At 41.9% G+C, this 13,135-nt stretch overlaps 1 protein-coding gene across 1 annotated transcript in view; it reads left to right on the forward strand.

The window, feature by feature from the left end:
* Positions 1-171: 171 nt before the first annotated feature.
* Positions 172-13,135, forward strand: part of RAB2A (RAB2A, member RAS oncogene family) — an 87,571-nt gene continuing 74,607 nt past the window's right edge. Inside the window, exon 1 of the mRNA XM_081070901.1 lies at positions 172-513. Within this exon, the coding sequence (XP_080927027.1) occupies positions 468-513 (46 nt within the window). The 5' untranslated portion in view covers positions 172-467. The remainder of the gene's footprint in view (positions 514-13,135) is intronic.

Below are 13,135 nucleotides of genomic sequence, written 5' to 3' on the forward strand. Positions count from 1 at the left end.
AGCGTCTCTGGGCCCCAGGGTCGCTAGCTCAAACGTGCCGGCACGACCGGCAAGCAGCCGGCTCGGCCCAGCGCCGGGCGGACCGGGCGGACGGGATGCGGCCCGCTGGGCGCTGCACTGGGCCGGGCTCTGCTGGGCGTGGCTCCGGCCGGCGACAGGCTCCGCCCCTTTACTCCCGCGGCGCCGGCGGCCGCAGCACTTCCGGGTCGGCGCGGAGGCGGGGCGGAGACGCTGAGGAGGCTGTTATTGTTCGACTGTGCGCGGCCGGGCGCTGTCTTACTCGGTTCTGGCGGTGTCAGTTTGTCTGGCTCCCTCTCAGCCCCTCACTCCGGGCGGCTGACGGCGGCGGCGGGCGGGGCCTGGCGTTTCGAGGCCGAGCGGCGCCGGGGTGAGGGGCGCGGAGGAGGAGGAGGAGGAGCAGTAGCCGGAGGAGGAGCCGTGGGCCCTGGCACCGAGCGGCCGTGGCGATGGCGTACGCCTATCTCTTCAAGTACATCATCATTGGCGACACAGGTGAGGGCCTGGGGCGCTGCCGGGCGGGTGTCGGCGACCCGCGGGTCCCGGCTGAGGGGCCCACGGCGTCGGGGCGCGGCGCGGGCGCCGATGCCGCCCGGCGCCTCCCTCCCGGCTGCGCCGCTCCATTTCCGCAGTGCTGGAGCTGGTGACGTGGGCGCTGCGAGCGGCCGCGGCCTGTCCAGGCCTGGGCCGCGGCCCCCGCCCGGAGCGGTGCTGCAGCCGGGGGCCGGGCCGCCGTTTGCGACGCGCGGTCGGGAGGTGTGTGACAGGCGGGCCACCCAGCCCAGCGCCGTCAGGGCCCGGCGCCGTGGATTGCAGTCCCTCGCCGAGGCCCCGTCACCTTGGGCCGCTTGGCAGCGTCCGGGAAAGAGAAAGGGAGGCGGAGGAGAGCAGGAGGTGATGGGAGGAGGGTCTCGGGCTTCCTGAACAGGCCCACCTTGTCTGACCTACATGCATCTTCCAAGGCCTGGGCAGCGCGCGCCCTGGTTCGGCACAGCCAGCGGAGAAGAAGAGAAAGAAACCTTTAGAGAAAATTACTGTTTTCTTCCTGACACCTTCAACTCCCAAATCAGAATAAGTCACATCCCATTACTGGACGGATGGGAAACCCCTTTCGAGGTCATTAAAGCAAGAAAGAGTTCTGTCGACTCTTGCCACGTGTAAACTCGGCTTATTTGGTGGTAGTGCAGGGCCCGTCAGTGCTCTGCGTGTGCTCTGCGTGTGAGCTTGCGTGTGTGTATGTGTGTCGGAGACACTGCGATTTTTTTTGTTGTTTTTAAGATAGATCAAATCCAGGGTCACAAGTGCCAATTTTCAGGTGACCTGGTAGCTGAAGCAGAAAGAAATTGAATTATGCTCACTTCAAATAACATCGGAGGATATTGCACAGACAGTAAACAAAGTGCTAAAATATTTTTTAATACCTGTGATTTTGGTATTGCTTGACTCTAATAACACTGAGGTTTCTTTAGGTGTTGTAACTATTAATATACCAGACTCTAATTTCAGTGATGACTCTTGCACAACTTTGGACCCTTTGCACAACTTTGGAAATGTAAGCTGCAACTTGTGGTTGCACTAGTGAGTTAGCAGATTCGATAAGTAACACAAGAAGCATGTTGACTGCTGCCTAAAAGAAAAACTTTCTGCTATAACTAACAATTTTTCCGCAAGTTTTTTGTTGTAGTGTGTATGGAAACTGGATGGTTTTCTACAGGAAATCCTGGGAAAAGCAGTGTTTTGCACATGTTTAGTAGCAAATTTATATGCTTTTAAAAATGTTCTGGCATATTTTGAGGGAAAAGGAAGTGGGGTTCTAAAGCCTACTGGCAACATTTGGTTTAGGTTGTAAAACCAAGATTGGAGAGGGTCTTCACGCTAACTGTCCTATGAGTAGGTTTCAGAAGTAGGGAGAAGATGATGGGCGTTAGCAATAATGAAGATTCAAATTAGTCTTTGCAAGTTGCCTTCAAGGCAGGATGCTTACTTACTTAGCATCTACTACGGGTAAGGCATTGTGTTGGGAGTAGTAGGGCTACAAATATTAACAAGTTGGTATTCTCTTGGAATTTGCCCTCATTCACACACAATCCCCAGGCAATTCAAAAGAACACATTTCTTTCTTGGCATTGCTGTTGTTAACCGCCTAGTTCAGGCCCTGAACACCTGACACTGGACTCTATACAGCGCTACTTTCTCCCCACTGCAGTTCAGCTTGTATCGTTTCCTTTCAGATTTATCTTCTTGAAACATGGCTGTCAGGAGGCTATTCCTTTGCTCACATTCTTCTGTTTCACCTTCAAGGAACTCCATATGTTAGCCTCTGTTGACTTTTCTAACCTTCTTTCCCATTATTCACTATTCCTTACCTTGCCAGTGAGGCCCAGGGGCTGATTGCTGTGCTTTTTCTCTGGTCTTTGCTGCTCTGTGGGAGTTGCAACAGCCCTTCAAAGTCTAACCCTGGTCTTCCATAATGCTTTCAGAATCAACGTACTATAGTAAGCTCTTCTGATGTGTCCGGCGTCTCCTGGTATGCTGGCTGAAAGTGATTACTCCTTATCTGGATGTGTCTCAGTTTGTATCATTTTTCTGATATTAATCCCAGACTGTTCTATAGATACTTGTGTAGGCACCTATGTTTGATTATATACTTCTTGAGGGCAGAAAAAGTGTTTTGTATGGCTTTGTATTTCAGCAAGAACCTAGTAGAAAGTCCTATACATTAAAGTAATGAAAGAATAGCCAAACAGGCCACTGTGTGCTTATTAAAATACATTAGTAACTTGACAGCAGAATTTTTTAGCCCAGTTCTGCCACTTTCTTACAATTGACTTTGGCAGAAATCCTTTACCATGTTTCCTTCCCTCATTAAATCAAATATAAAGTGAAAATTGGTTTTTAACAAGCCTGGCCTAATATCACAAGCAGGTAATTATTAAGTATAGAGGAAGAGAAAAATTGTAATAAACCTGTAATTGTTACTCCTAAAATTCTGCCTATCATTTTAACCTCATCACTAACCTTCCCTTGCCTTCCCTGGCACTCAACTAGGCACACAAAAGCACAAACCTTGTTGTGTTCTATCTGAAATGCCCCTTCTTGCTGTGCACACCCCCTCTCCCCCCATCAAAAAAAAAAAAGAAAAGAAAAAGAAGAGAAACTTTAGGTCAAAACTTTTTCACCTGACCAACTCCTATTCATTCTTTTAAGATGATAACCCCACCACTCCTTATTGCATCATACTGGTCCCCTCCTCTCTTCCTTCATTCTCTCCTCCTCCTTCTTTTCTCCCCCACATGCTTTTTTGTTGTTGTTAAAATATTTTTTTCAATTTTTTTTGGGGGGGTGACATTGGAGACAGTGTGTTTTCCCCAGGGCCCATCAGCTCCAATTCTGTCCTTCAGTCTAGTTGTGGGAGGCACAGCTCAGCTCCAAGTCCAGTCGCCGTTTTCAATCTTAGTTGCAGGGGGCACAACCCACCATCCCATGCAGGAATTGAACCCGCAACCTTGTTGTTGAGAGCTCACGCTCTAACCAACTGAGCCATCCTGCTGCCCCTCCGGCAGCTCAGCTTGTTGTCTTCAGTCTAGTTGTGGAGGGCGCAATTCACTCGCCCATGTGGGAATTGAACCAGCAATGCTGTTGTTCAGAGCTTGTGCTCTAACCAACTGCGCCATCTGGCTCCCCCCTTAAAGTCTTTTGAGGAGAAGTACTATATAAAAAAATAAACAAGACCAGCCTGGCTGTACATTATTATATCATCTGAATATATATTTTTTATTGAGATATAATTGACATAGCATTTTATTAGTTTCAGGTGTGCAACATAATGATTTGATATATGTATGTATTGTGAAATAATTACCTCAAGTTTAGTTAACATCCATTAGTACAGTTACAATTTTTTTTTTCTTGTGAGGAAAACTTTTGAGGTTTACTCTCTTAGTAACTTGCAGCTGTACAATACAGTGTTGTTAACTATACTCACAATGCTGCACAGGACGTCCCCAGGACTTACTTTTCTTATAACTAGAAGTTGACCTTTTGACTGCCTTCACTACATGATTCTAAATAGTCTTTTTTTGTTGTTTATCTGGAAAGCTTTTGTCTTTGTTGTAAATGTAAAAGTAGGCCTTTCAGTGTCAAAAAATTTCAATAGATAAGTGGATGGGCCTTTGGGGGAGGTTGCAAGGCTTTACCTGAAAGGTGATGTTTGAGCTGAAATGGAAATAGTAGGGATTTGCTAGGTGGGGTAGGAGGAGAGATGTCTGGTAGGTAGTTGGAAGTGCATGTTTGCAGTTCAATCTGTCAATCTCACATGTATTACTGGTGGTTTTAAAAAGAGAGATATTGGGAAGTTAAAAATAGATCCATTTTATTGAAGACTTTGAGTCTGAAAGAAGGAAAGAACAAGTATAGAATTGATTGCAAGATCAGGTTGGCTGGTGTATGTGTTTTAAGATGGAAGACTTGAGGTTGAAAGGTTGAAAATACAGAGGGAGGGCAGGAACAAAATCCTAGAGGACTTGTAAAGGAATGGCATGAGATTCTCTAGCGCTTGAGCTGTAACAGAAGGAAGGAAGCTTCCTGTGAGAGACTCAAAGTTGAGTTTCTTTAGATTCTTGTGAATCACCTAGGGTGTTTAAAAAAAAAAGAGATTGGATGTCCCAACCCCCAGATATTTTGATTTGAGCAAGTTTGCTAGAATATCTTCAGAAAACAAACGGTGGAAAAAACTGGCAACAACATGGATGGACCTAGAGGATATTATGCTAAGTGAAATAAGTCAGGCAGAAAGACAAATACCATATGATTGCACTTATATGTGGAATCTCAAAAACAAAATAAGCAAAACAGAAACAAACTCATAGATAGAGAACAAATTGATGGTTACCAAATGGGAGGGGGTTTGGGGGAGATGGATGAAAAGGGGGAAGGAATTAAGATGCAGATTGCCAAATATAAAAACATTCAAGGAGATGTAAAGTACATTAAAGGGAATATGGTCAATAATATTGTAATAACTATGTATGGCGTCAGATGGTTGCTAACTTCATGAGTTATATGTGTCGTGCTGGGGACCCTGCTCGCTCCGCCATTTGTCGTGCGGGGCGGCCTGCGGGGTCTCTGGTCCCGCTCCCCACATAAGAATGCAGGATATGGTGAGGCCAAAAAGGAACACCCCCGGAGCCATAGATAGGGAAATCATACCACTATATTCTCTCTGGTGGCTGGGGAGACACACGCAGTAGTAGCCACACGATCCTCAGTGCGCCATTCACTTCTCTGCCTGCCAACCAATCAACACAGTCCCGCAGTTACATCAGTAGCCAATTGGCTAACCGGTTACAGCTGGTGGCCAACCAATCACAGTTGATGGTCATTCACTACCCGGGCCAGCACCTCCCCACGTGAGGCCGAGAGCTTGGAAACTGCTCTCTGGGACTCTGTCCCCACAATATGACTGTCTAATCACTATGTTGTACACCTGAAACTAATACAATATTGTATGTCAACTCTAACTGAAAAATTTTTTAATTTTTTTAAAAATTAAAAAACAAACTGGGAAATTCAGAGGTAGAACAAATCCATTAAATTTTTTAATTTATGAAATATGCATATTTTACATATCTATATGCATAGTTTAATTGTTTTGAAGAAAGTAATAAATCAAACACACATGCTAAGGGAATATAGATCCTCATCACATACCTCTCCCTCATTCTCAGGCTTCCACTGGCCTGAATTCTGTGTGAATTCTTCCCTTGCTTTTCTTCATAGTTGTGTCACTTAGCATCCCGAAACTATATTGTTTAGTTTTGCCGGTTTTTAGATGTGTTTAGTAGTTTCATTAAATCAGAGAGCTAAACATGTCTGAAACATAACCTTTTAATGTCATCTAAGATATAAACAATATATTTCTGTTATACTTAGATTTTTGTTTTATACATTTTATGTGTAGTCTTTAAAGATTTTTGACCAGCCTTTCCTTTTCTCTTTCTCTCCTAACCGTTTATTTGCTTCTTGCTTCCCCTAATAATGTTGTTGCTCCGGAGAATTTATATTGCACCATAGAGGTTGTGACCCTGTGTTCTCATTCCTTTTTCCCTTTCTTCACCTCTCTTAGTGAACCTACCTCCTCCTCATCCCAAAGAATGCCCCTCTTTCTTCCTTGGTGCTCTTGTCCTTTTTGTCTCCACTTGATTCCTACTCCTGCTCCAACATGAAATTAATTCTCTCCTTTATCATCCCACTGCTTCCCCTCCCCCATTTTATCTCGCCAGCTCTCCTCTTCTTGCAGTAGCCAGTAATTTTGCTGTTTTATTTGAGCAGGTCTTCATTTTGCCAGCTCAGCTGTTTTTCCCTCTGTGGCCCAGCTGTGCTTGCTCCATTTTGTTTTTCTCTACTCATCTTCAGTCTGAGAGGCTTTGTCCTTTGCTGCAAAACAAGCACCCACATTCTGACCTGCCTTGTCCCCCTCTCTAACCTTTCATTTTCTACATGAAACTTTCCCATTTGATTTCATAAACCTTGTTTAATTTCAAGTTTTAAAATACTCTACATTCTAGGTGTTATTCTTCAATAGTACCTAAAGGCTGCCTAGCAAAAAGATGCTAGATTCCCTCTGCTGTCGTACACACGTAATCACCCCGCTTTAGTTCCTGCACTGTTTGGTAACTCATTCTTGGAGATGTTGTTTTAGTAAACCTGCGGCGAGCCCTGGACATCTGTATTTTTTTAAGGTGTTGTTCGAAGTGGTGGAACTATGACATTCCTCTCTACTGGTCAGTCATAGGCCTTTTTTGCCTATTTTTCTGAAATTGATTCTTTTCTCTTGCCAGATTTTCTGCTTTCTGGGATTTTATTTAAGTCATGCCTAAGATATATCCAGGCTGAATTTATATAGAATTCTCCATCACATTAGCGTTTGGCACTATGTCCATGTAGTAGATTCTCACGAGGAATTCTCCACACTTTTTATAGTACATACACAATAGTGAAAGCTTCTTATCTTTTAATCTGTCAACAGATTTATGAAGTTACCATTCTATAGATGAACAAACTGAGCTATGTCATTTGGGGCAAATTACTTATTCCTTCCCTCCTTTTACCCCCACCTCATAAGCTTTTACTTTTCATAGATGTGGTGTAGCTCTTCAAGTTTCTCCCAGTTTCTCCAAAATATTCCCATTTTCAGGCGTGGCTGACAGTTAACTGTTCTGGCCAAATCTGAGGGAGAAAAGGAAGAAAATAAATACTGATGGATGCATCCTGCAGCGAAGTTCTTGAAAGCAAGACTGCCTGGCACAGCGAGAGTGCTTCAGGAAACCATAAATGTGTGCCGGGTAGCCTCTGCTGGGTAGCCTCATGCACGAACTCATTTATTTCTGTTTCAAAAACTATTAAGGGCACTTACGTTAAAAAAAAAATTTAGTTTTTTTTAATGCAAATGAGAGAAAGGGTATGTATTAGTTTTGTGCTGCTATCGTAACAAACTGCTACACACTTAGCAGCTCATTTTGTGTAATTTACTATCTTACATTTCTGAAGTTCTACATGAACATGTCAGATGTGTGACATGTGTCTCTCATCTGGCTAACTTCAAGGTTTCAGCAAGGCTGAGTTCCCTTCTGGAGGGTCTTTGCTCATTCAGGGTGTTGGTAGAATATAGTTCCTTGCAGCTGTAGTGCTGAGATCTCTGTTTTCTTGCTGGCTGTCATCTGAAGGCTGTTCCCAGCTTTTAGAGTCCACCCACATACCCACATTGCTTGGCCCGTGGCCCCTTCCTCCATCTTCAAAGCCAACAAGGGATCAAGTTCTTCTAGTGTCATTTCTTTCTGATTATTATTGGGTCGTCCCCTTTCTTTGACTGAAGCTGGGAAAGGCTTTCTACTTATAAAGATTCATGTGCTTAGATTGGGTTTACCTGGATAATCCAGGATAATCTCATCTCAAAGTCTGTAATCTTAATCACATCTGCACAGTCCCCTTTGCCTTATAACATAGTCACAGGTTCCGGGTATTAGGGCATATATGTCTGACGGCGGGGCATTATTCTGCCTACATGAGGGCTAAGGAGAAACAGGAATTGAAGTCTGAAGCAACATTAATACTTGACAATGACATGATGTGGACACCTTTTTGAAGTGAACACTGTACTTAGCACTAAGCAGTGCACACAGAAAAACCGCTCATTGCCCCTAATTATATTATCCATCGCTTTTTTAAAAAGTATGTGCATGCGTGTTCTTAATTATAACTGATAATGGGTCTTAATCTGGTGAAGAATATACTGTTTAGCAACTAGTATATTTATACTACATAAAGGGCCCTCAATGAGGTATAACTCATTGAGCCTGAACAGTGATTTCCATGAGGAAGACTCCATTTTATAGATGAGGAAAGGGAGACAAATTGTCACATCACACAACTAGCAACTGACCAAGCTGGAATTTGAGCCCAGGTCTTTCTTACTCCAAAGTCATGCTCTCTCCCATATTATACATATCTCCTGATTCCCACAAATCCCCTATCAGTCCTCTTCTGTTGGTCCTAACTGTTTTGTCTGTTGAGTGGCTATGGGAGTACATAGTCCCTCGTTCCCTTTGTTAAAACAGATAACCACCGACCTCCACTCGTGTAAAATGGGGCAGAACTGTCCTCTGTATAAAACAAGGATTAAGTCCTTTCTCTGCTCCTTACCAGCTATGTGAGCTTGAGCAACCTCTTTAATTGCCCTGAGTCTTGGTGTCCCCATCTATAAAATGGAATGAAGTAATATGTATGGCACTGTCTTGAATAAGAAGTGGTTAATATTTCATCTTCACTTTTTATCCTGCATCTTTGAATGTTTCTATACTGTCCCCATATGCATGTGAAAAACTAACCCAAACTTGACCAGTGCTGTATAGTGTTTGAGTAATGTTGTTCACAGCAAAGATAATTTCTTTTGCCCTCGTATGTACTAATATGTTGTGGTCTTTTTCCCCTCCACATGCCTGTTTAGCTTACTCATTTGTCGCCAGCTGATAATCTCAGTCTGCTACTTTTGACTCTCATTGTTTCCTAGCATATGTTGGTGTTTTCTTGTACTTACTATACTTGTTTGTGTCTCCATATTTTATGGAAAGTTCCTTACTTTAGCAACATTATTTTAACAACATTCAAAATTATTTATCAAGATACATTTTTTTCCAGGTATCTACATTTTTTTGCAGCTTGGCCTTATTTAATCTATATGACCATCCAAGTCCACTAATGATTTAGAAAGACTCTAGGATTTTGTTCTAGGAAAGGACCCATTTGATTACAAAGAACAGAAACCTCCAACTAATTTAAGAAAAGAGGTTTGATATGGATTTAAAGAGGGCTCATAGGAATCCAAGGAAAACTGTGTAAATAAGTCTTGGGAAACTCATCACTCTGAAATCTTTGTTTTCCTCTCATGGCTTCTCTTTCAATCCTTGAGCTAATTAGGAATATGTGTTTTTGGTTTTAAATATGCTTTTTCTTTTTTTAAAATCTTTTCATTATTCTGACTTTATGTCACTTAGAGAATATAGACTATGTGTATTGATTCTTCAGTGTTTGAGGCTAATTTTGTAGACGAGTTCTCAGTCAGTGTTTATACATGTTCCATGTGTGCTTGAAAAGTGTATTCTTGTGTTCGCGGTACATTCTGTTAGATTCAGCTTGCTGTTTGTGTGGGTCATATCTTCTGTATTCTTAATAGTCGCTTGAGTTTTGGGGCAAGATGTTGACATACCCTATTACGATAATGGATTTTTTTTTTTTTTTTTTTGGTAGTTCTGTCAGATTAAATTTTTTTTCCCCAGTAAATTTGAGGACTCCTTTGTGGTAAGGTGTATATGGACTCAGGTCTTTATAGCTTGCTGGAGTGTTAATTATTGCTTTGTCATTAAGTTACTCTCCACTTTCACATTTTGTGTATTTGGTAGTGTAGTTTTGGTATTTAAGTGTTTGATATTAATTTTGAACATTAACTTTTCATTCATGTTTGCCTCGTATGTACTTTTTGTCTGCTTTTAGTTTTTCTTGGAATCAGGGTTTTTTAAACGTCATATTAATGGAATTGTACTTGTTCTGAAACGTTTTGTTCAACATTATTCTTAGGGATTTATCTGTATTAATATATTTTGCTCAATTTTGTTGATATTAATTGCTTGATTGGTTTAATTTTAATTATATTCTATTGTTTGACTGTACTGCAATTTCCCCCTTCTTTCCACTTAAGGAAATTTTAGAGTGGATTTTTTTTGTTGTTGTGTTGTAAAAGACAGTATTTCATGGATTATTCTTGTGCCTGCCTCCTGGAACACATGTGCTAGAGTTCTGGAGAGAAACCTTGAAGTAGGATTATGGGTGGAAGGTATACACGTCTTCCGTGTTACCAACTGATCTAAGTCCCTCTCCTGAGTAGTTAATCAGTTAACTCTTCATTCTTGTTTTTTTGGCCTTACTATCTATGTCACTTCTTTTTAAGGCCTGTGTTTTTTCATATAGCCCATTGCCATGTTTTTAAAAAAATTCAATCTAAGAAGCTGTCTTTTACCAGGAGAATTTAATCACTGAAGAATTTGAATGTATTTCTACTATTAGGTCCTACTCTGTCCAGTCACGTGGGGAGAGATCAGGGCATAGGTCACAGGCACGCCCATTTGCCTTGGGTTTTGGGGTAAGGCAAGCATGTGTCCCACACAGGAAGCAATACAGTGGTCGTGTTTCCCAAGTGTGTATAGTGTCACCTATTCCTGGAAGGACAATGTAGAAAGAGTCTAATGGAAAGAGGTGATACCTTCACTAACTCTTAATTGTGTAAATGAACAATTAATTTAAATTCCTGTGTTTTCTGTTTATGAAATGTATATAGGATCTGCCTAGTGCACCTAGGGTTGTTTTTCTCTAACATTATAGCTGTCTTTGAAATTCAAGTGTCAGTAATTTGTTTCCCTTCATTTATTTCCAGTTGAGAGTGGTGTATTCATGCCTGGTCTGCTGCCCCCAGCATTATTAAAATTGGTGGCTGACTCCCCTGTTAGCATTGGTCCACCTGTGGCAATAACTACTATGCATCTGTGAGGCAAATAACATATTCTAAGTTCTCTCTGGGTATGTCAGCTTAGACAGCACTTCTAAAAATTTTCCAAGATCTTAGTATTTGTAATTAGAATATCTTGATTAGTGTGGTGGCTCCTCTTGGTAAAATTCAAACCTGTTTAACTTCAGTTTTCTCCTCTAGAAAAAGGCAGTAGTAATGCCTGGCTTATCTATCTCAGGATTTTTGTGAATTTGAAGTAAACAGTGTGTGCAGGTGCCTTGTAAGCTGCAAAGTGCTTTATTGATAGTAATGTGTTAAAGATAATTTTTCTAATCTGTTGAGCATCCTGAAGTTAAGTTAGTAGGGGAGGTCTTGTCTACAGAGAAAGCTGTTCACTGTGCTGACCTTAAGCTGCAATTACTTGAGTTGAAGGAAACAAGATCACTTGTTAATGTGCAAAATGGTAGTTCTTTGATCTTGAAATTCTCTCTGGATTCCATAAAAGAAAATGTCTTTTTCTATTTCAAATGTCCTTATGGCCCACTAGAGATTGAGAAGACTAGCAAGTACGAGGTGCTTTTTTTTATTAGTTTTCAGGAAAGAGATACGTAGTTGTCTTCTACTTGAGTTCTTTTACAATAACTTTTTTTTTTAAGATTTTATTGGGGAAGGGGAACAGGACTTTATTGGGGAACAGTTTGTACTTCCACGATTTTTTCCAAGTCAAGTTGTCCTTTCAATTGTAGTTGTGGAGGGTGCCGTTCAGCTTCAAGTTGTCCTTTCAGTCTTAGTTGTGGAGGGCACAGCTCAGCTCCAGGTCTAGTTGCCGTTGCTAGTTGCAGGGGGCACAGCCCACCATCCCTTGGGGGAGTCAAACCGACAACCTTGTGATTGAAAGGATGCGCTCCAACCAACTGAGCCATCCGGGAGCTCAGCGGCAGCTCAGCTCAAGGTGCCGTGCTCAATCTTAGTTACAGGGGGCACTGCCCACCATCCCTTGTGGGACTCTAGGAGTCGAACCAGCAACCTTGTGGTTGAGAGCCCACTGGCCCATGTGGGAATCGAACCAGCAGCCTTCGGTGTTAGGAGCACGGAGCTCTAACCGCCTGAGCCACTGGAAACTCTTGGTACCTCATGATACCTCTTGAATGTTTTCTTTCAATTTTGAACCTCTTTGGAAAGAGACAGTTTTGTAGATCTACAGAAGAATTTTCGTTATAAATGAATCTGTTGATCAAAGGTTATTTTCTTATTTCTTTGAATAAGTATTTATAGTTCAGTTTTAACCATTTCACAGGGCAAAGTAAAAGTGCACGTGTCCAAAATCACTTATGCTCAAAGTTTTACTTGATACAAAAATTAATAAATAGGGAAATGAGTTATTAGATGTATATTAAAGCAGTAATAATTATATGCTTGGTGAATTGATTCCCCAGTTCTTCAAGTAAAGGTATTTGTTAACTTTTTCAGGGTCACCTTTGGAATAGTGTAAAGGAATTCTTGTGGTCTAAGTGGAGTTTTAACTGGTTGAATAACTGTCTCCATAAAGGGCTGCCCATGTAGGCAAGCTGGAGGAAGTGTGCTGCTACATTCAGTCCCGGATTTTTACATTTCATAATAGCAACAACTTGGATAAACTCCAATTTGGTTGAAAGAGCTAATGTGTAGATTATACTAGACAGAATGAAAAATGACCTTGCCTGGCTAAATTTAGCAAAATGGAATTTAATAAAATGAAGTTGAAGCCCTGTATTTACTTTAAAAAACAACCATACACTTACAATTTGGAGGTCAGCTCATTAAATAGCAGCATGTGTCTAAAAACTTAAAGTTCTACATGATTTGGTTCAATATGAGTCAGATGAGTAATAAAGCCAGCAAAGGAACAAATGTGATGTTAGGTTAGTAAAAGTATAATGTACAGACAAGGCAAGTAATAGTTCTACTCTGTCTGGACTCAACTACAATTCAGTATGGAAACTCTTGTATCAAAAGGACGTCTGCGCATTGGAGTCTGTGCTCAGGAGACCAATCGGGGTGGTAGGAAGGCTGTATCGACCA

The sequence above is a fragment of the Rhinolophus hipposideros genome, assembly GCF_964194185.1.
Source record: "Rhinolophus hipposideros genome assembly, chromosome: 13".
NCBI lineage: Eukaryota > Metazoa > Chordata > Mammalia > Chiroptera > Rhinolophidae > Rhinolophus > Rhinolophus hipposideros.